At 41.6% G+C, this 6,339-nt stretch overlaps 1 protein-coding gene across 4 annotated transcripts; it reads right to left on the bottom strand.

The window, feature by feature from the left end:
* Positions 1–509: 509 nt before the first annotated feature.
* On the bottom strand, positions 510–5,649 carry LOC106111985 (odorant receptor Or2-like). Of its 4 annotated transcripts, none has more exons than XM_013294213.1 (11): positions 5,512–5,648; positions 5,297–5,401; positions 4,827–5,047; positions 4,459–4,588; positions 3,780–3,993; positions 3,560–3,682; positions 3,230–3,352; positions 1,989–2,088; positions 1,756–1,860; positions 1,231–1,386; positions 510–1,017 (listed from the first exon to the last, which is right to left on the bottom strand). In XM_013294213.1, the coding sequence occupies exons 3-11, from the start codon at positions 5,007–5,009 to the stop codon at positions 967–969; spliced, it is 1,185 nt and encodes a 394-aa protein (XP_013149667.1). In that variant the 5' UTR covers positions 5,010–5,047; positions 5,297–5,401; positions 5,512–5,648; the 3' UTR covers positions 510–966. The 4 variants fall into 4 exon arrangements, with proteins under 4 accessions (XP_013149667.1, XP_013149668.1, XP_013149669.1 ...); XM_013294214.1 differs by having other exon boundaries at positions 4,827–5,062; XM_013294215.1 differs by having other exon boundaries at positions 4,827–5,401; positions 5,590–5,649.
* Positions 5,650–6,339: the final 690 nt, after the last annotated feature.

A 6,339-nucleotide genomic window follows, 5' to 3' on the forward strand; every position in this document is an offset into this window, starting at 1 on the left:
ACTCTTTTGTAATAAATAATTGACTTAAAATGACATTGTTTTTCTAATATCAAGAAAAATAAAATTATAAAATATAAAAAATGCCGAGTCTCGCTCCCACAAAAATGTGTTAGATGTCACGTAAAACCCAGTCATTTTAGTTAGTGTCTATTCTGAAGCCTTAGCAATTACACGGTGTCATCATTTCGAAAGAATACCACATGCTATTTATCCCATTTTTATATAAACCTAAGCATAGCTCTCGAGAATTACGTATGTATATTTGATTTTTTTTATTGTCGCGGGGAATGCATTTACGCATTGCACCGTCCGTTTCGTATGGGACTGCCGGTCTTATATTTCGACCGGACTACCCACTAAAGCCCGCGGTGTTCTCCTTCGCCCAAGCGAGCTGTGGCATCTACGTTAGTTTATCCACGACCCGGCTAGGGGGAGCCCCTAGGTAGGGGCTCGATACCGACCATCGACCATATGACGGCCGGTAGCGACAGATGAAATGAAAAAAAATGTAAAATGAAAGATAATTTATTTCAATCCAACAATATAAATACATAGATGGTATAGAACATTGTTTGTGGTTACAATAGATAATCGATCCCGCCCTATTGCGCCAGTGAACATGGCGCGTTGGGCGTCCCAGCCCGTGCACACAGCGAGCGTGTGCTCCATGGTGTCCTATGTCGCCGGTCGCGCAATGGCGGCACCCAGGATACGACTCAATTCCCACAACTCACACTGCTGTTGTACTGCCGCGTAACAGTTCATTTTTTAAAAAGAGCACAAACTTTCTTTGTCGCCCCCAGAAAGTGCTACTAAAATTTCATAAAACTGTTTCGAGTGATCTTTGGTTTGGAAAACATCGTAACAAACATTGATGTTTTTTTTAATTGTAATAATAAATAATAATTTACACAGACGATACATGTTTTAGAGTTTCTTTATGAAACATGTTTACAGCGACCGAGACTATTTCGTTTGTCGTAAAACAGCGTAAAAAGTGTACGACGACTTTAGAATCTGAAACGATAACAGATTTTATTGCAATAAATGTTATAATGTCATCGGGATAGTGACATCGCATTAAAGTTGAAAATGAAAAACTGGTAAAACATTTAGACTGCTGACGTGGTCCCCCCCCCCCATGTGGCGTATGATACAGATTTTTCCGACAATCGTATCGTTAAATGGATTAATAGCGAGTAACTCCGAGCAAAAGACAGTTGCATTGACCTTGGCAAATGTGTCAAGCGAGAGCGGCACGACGCGGCCGGCGGCGAGGCGCAGCGGCCGGCGCGCCCGCACCAGCAGCAGCAGCAGCAGGCGGCGCGCCGCGCGCCCCTCGCCCGCCCACCGCATGCCATACGCCGCATCCACCACCAGCGCGCTCTGACGATGACCGACATTATATAGCTCTACGTAATCAAACACTTGCATCACCAATGTACTTCTTTTCTTATGTTCTCTTTAGTAACCCGCGTTCCAAATTATTTATATTCAAATTAATTTTACTTCATTATTTATGTATTTTGCTTAAAAATAAACGGTTGGCTGTACCCGACGACTGCGTCTACGTGACGTTAATGAACGAGTCTGCACTGAGCAAGCGCTGTTTCAATTACTCCTCCACATATCTATCAATACTCACTTTTAAAAAGGATTCTTATTGTTACTATTACAAAAGTAGTGTTTGGTATTTTAATGAATTGACATAGATGTAACGGATATAAACATGAACCTTCTCTAGAGTATATTTACCTCCTCGGTAAGCTCAGTGCCGTAGTAACAGTAGAGGAATAATTCAGTCAGGATGCACAGGATGAAAAGGATCATCGACGCAAACTCGATACTGACGAAATCCAACTGAAACGTTACAAAACGCTCGTTTAGGCTAAGGCGTGAGGCGCGGGTTCGCGCGAGCAGGATGGCCATACACGCTACAACGTTAGTGGGAACAGGATAGCGGGGCAACGAGAGCAGGCAACACTCACGCTGATAATCTTGTAAGCGGCCATGCACAGGATCCAGCCGCCGATGCCAAACTGCACCAGAATGGCGCCGCCGAAAATGTCCTGCACCAGCCCAGCCGTTCTAAAGTATTACACCAAAGTTGTAAGTACCAAAGCAATAATTTCATTAAATAAATAAATGTTTATACGTGAATATGACATGAAATGCAATCGTATTAACAAGAGAAAATTGCAGATGCCTACTTATTGTTTAAAGAAATACAGTTATGTGAAGGCAATTGCTGTAACATTTTGACTTATCTAAAAGCAGACTTGTATCGTACGTACCATTTATTTTTGAGCTGCTTCTAGAATTACACGGATATGCGTTGACGAATATTCCAGTAAAGTATGAACGTTTTAGCAGCTACTGTATTTATTTAAAACAAATGTGTCAATGACGGTTAAAGTGCCGTTCTGTCGATGGTTGTATTTATTTATACTAATATAATAAAGCATAAACATAGACTTCTTTAACGAAATAAAGACGGATCAACTTATGTTGTTAATCCATCATACTTCTGGAAACGGCATCAACTAGTTGTCAGTGCGAGTCGCGACGCGATCGCGATGATATAGTCCCGACGGGTCCGATATGTAATGCATATCGGACACAATACATATAATTCATACATTACTATATTGTCGTTAATCATTTTTTATAATATTTGGTGGCAAACGAGCAAGCGACCACCTGAATCCACCGAAATGGAAAGCGACCGCTGCCCCTAAACATCCGCAATTGCAGATGCGTTGCCTACCCTTCATTGACGGAGGAGGAGACGCACAAAAAAGAGGATATTTCCCCTTCCTATGCGTCTCCTCCACCGTCAAATCCACTTTTTCTTCCCATGCTTTCCTCTTAAGAAAAGGGTGGAAAAGGAATGGGACAAAAATTAGGCCTTCAGCACCACACTCATCAGACGCGCGGAATTGCTTCCACTTCACGGCTGTTTTCTGTGTTGTTGTGGTATTACACCGGGCGAGACGGCACATTCGTGCGAAGATGTTACAGCGGGCTCTCCCACTGTTAAATATATGTATACATGAGTACACAACATACGTAATCGTACATACATACATACTCATTAACAACTTAAGGTATACCCTCGTTACAGTAAGCCAAACGAAAGTGTTACTCTAGCTTGTATCTGCAAAGGCACTAGTCAGGCTCTGAGGATGAAGCCAGGCATGCTAGAAGTTCCGATAGATTGACAACTCACTCGCAAATTCTTTTGTACTGTTGCCAGCAATCCACGAAGAGCGCCGCAAACGCGTCGTCGCGTCGCCGGCCGCTAGCCTTGCTCAGCGCGCTCGCGCTCTCCGGCAACATCTCAAAATTCATTCTAAAAAAAGACGTGCTTCATTGTTACATCTAAATCACTAAAACAAAAATTTGTTTGTTTATGAGTGTTAACGTAATTTTATGTGAGTTTACTTTTTAATGTCCATAAAGTTAATGAACAAGTAAATATAGCATGATATTGCAAGAATGTCCAATGAAAGAAAAGCAAGTTTTCACGAATAGTAAAAAGTAGGAATTAAAGAATCACCTGAGGATGCTGAGATGTGTTTTGCATTGATACAGTACCGTTGCTATAAAAGCGTCCATCGTAGTGTTGGCGACGCCAACTAATGTCGTGACGTAGTATGTATACAGCAGAACTATGACGAATCTAAAATAAAGCCAGTATACTTGAGCCTCTCTCATTCACGTTTGCTTAGTCTCTTTCTTATAAGACATACTGATGAAGAAGTTTTAGTAGGCCGCACCCGGTAGTGTCTGTTGTATCGACTCCAATCCAAAGCGGGAAATCGAAGGGCTGTCGCCGCGCGTGCGCCTGCGCAGCGAACACAGCCCACAGCAGGCACGTGAACGCCGCGCAGCCCGCATACCCGCGTCGCAGCCTCGCCGCATGCGCCGCCGCGCGGGCCAGCAGCCCCCGCGCCGCGCCTGTGTGCACCTGTAGCGCACGTTGCGTCGCCTCTGCCCAAAGACAACGACACGCGCACGCTCATTGCTCCTCCGTGCTCGGATAGTGCTTCACACAGCTCGATAGTACTTCACAATACCATCACAATCTACATTCACACATTTTTTTAAATGTATACTTCGTAACCATTTAATTTATTAATGGTCGCATACGTTTAAGCATTCGTTACTGTTTTTGGTTCGATGAATTCTTGTAATAAATTTCGGAAATACGTAGCTTGACTTTTTCTCTTTGAAATTTAGTTTAACCTAACATTGATGAATCACAAGGTCATGATAAAATGAATCAAAACTTCAGCAATCCTGCATACATTTTTACGATATTAGACAGACCAATAGTGAATATCCTTATTTTTAAAACCTTGCAGTTCTCAATTACTATTGAATACAATTGTGGGAGTTCGCTGACTGCAACGACTGCCATTGCATTAAAATTGGTGTTCGGCAAAGGAGTGGTACCGTCCAAACCAGCGACCATGCTCTCGATGCGGTCGGCGTCCGTGAGGAACACGAACTGCTTTGCCAGCGACGTCACGTGGCACAGAAGCAGGAACATGACGCGGGACATCTTCACCATGTCGCTTTTTTCCTAGTAAATCATTATACTTACTAATCTTACAAGGATAAATATTTGAGCTTGTAGCTTAATCTGAGAAACGAATCTAGATGAAATGTGAAGTATATGCAGAGAATAGTCTGGAAGCTCTACCACCACATAGGCCAAAAGCGGGAAAAAGCTAGTATTTCAGCAAGTCATAAGTTCGGAGGTAAATGTATAATGTATATGCTCTATGAAATAAAATGTTGTGGGATGATGTTATTCATACCTGGTACGCATAGATACATTCCTGCAAAAGATAGAAGCATGTAGTCGCTAATACTAAAACGCGGTAAAGTGCGTGTGAGCGGAGGGCGCGCGTGGAGCCGGTGCTCAGCCGCCAGTAGCCCGCGCGGCGCAGCACGGCCGCGTGCCCGCTTACCGCGCTCAGGCCCGCCACGCCCGAGTTCATTGCACTGCTCCTGCCTTCGGCACCCGCCACCAATCGCTCTGGCCGAACGAGTTCTTTCGGTGATGTATAGATTATTAGTTTTCTTTTTTTTTACGATACAGTCAGTTAACAATTATTTACTAGATAGTGCAGTCATTGAAATGATAGCTCACAAATAGACCAAAGTACAAACTACTGATTGTCCCAGAATTTGACTTGTGTAACTGTAAGCTAAGTAACTTGTTAATAGAATTTATTAATTAATAAGGTGTAATTAAAGTTCTTGCATTAGTAATGAGACGACTCACTTGCATGATATCCTAATTACCGGTTGGAGTATTGTGGGACCGCCCACCGACGGCCGTCCTGTGCTGTCTTGCATAACTCATGAGAACTGATCGGTCCCGCATCATCTATGAAAGAATTATTTATATTCCGTATATACCTTAAAACCGTAATGTCTAACAAACCTCCTTGTCTGTACTCAGGTACCAAAGAGTTTAAATTTTTGTTTTTGACTGACCTACCAATAGATGGAGGTACTCAAGTCGTCTATATGTCACTTTTTTATCCGAAAGGTTGATTAAATGTAAACTAGTACCATTGATAAATTCTTCTTTATTTAATGATAAAACACACAAAGTATTCACATAAATTGATAAAAAGGCATTTAATACAAATAAAATGTTGTTACATCGCTCACGTCACATTTTTCACTACATTCCAATTACGTTCCTTAATTACAAAAACATTTTCTATGGCTTTCTTGGCGGCCAGTATGATATTTATTACTTATTGCTTGACCAAGGTAGTGCTTGAAAATGTGTCCCATTTTCTTTTAATATTTAATATACTCAATTTTTATTCAGTCTAAGTCTAAGCCTAATAGTCTAAAGAAAAAATAATAATTATAACAGCAATAATAATAAGTATATGGTTAGTAGAAGTGTGCTATATAAGAGTAAATAATGTGGCTATGGTGGGATTATTAAGGGGCGGTTACGGCAAATTGGGCATCTTTGGAGGCATAGAAGAGGATTTCTACAAAGATTTGATTTGTGATATTTTTGTATGTGTAACTTCAGTCCTTTAACTAAAGGTTCGTCGGACAGTATCACGATTGTACAAACTTTTCTCGATAGATTTATTTTTTGAAAATGTGCCTAATTCTGTAAAGATCACTATATATCTGCAATACAACAACGAAAGTAGCAACTCGAAGTGGTTTATTTGTATCACGAGTACGTTATCTTCTGTTAACCCGAAGATTTTTGCGATACATTGATTAGTTGTATCGTGCGTTATTCGCTATGCGCTTTGCGCTATGCACTATGCGCTATGCGCTATGCGC

The sequence above is a fragment of the Papilio polytes genome, unplaced genomic scaffold (assembly GCF_000836215.1).
Source record: "Papilio polytes unplaced genomic scaffold, Ppol_1.0 DF824144.1, whole genome shotgun sequence".
NCBI lineage: Eukaryota > Metazoa > Arthropoda > Insecta > Lepidoptera > Papilionidae > Papilio > Papilio polytes.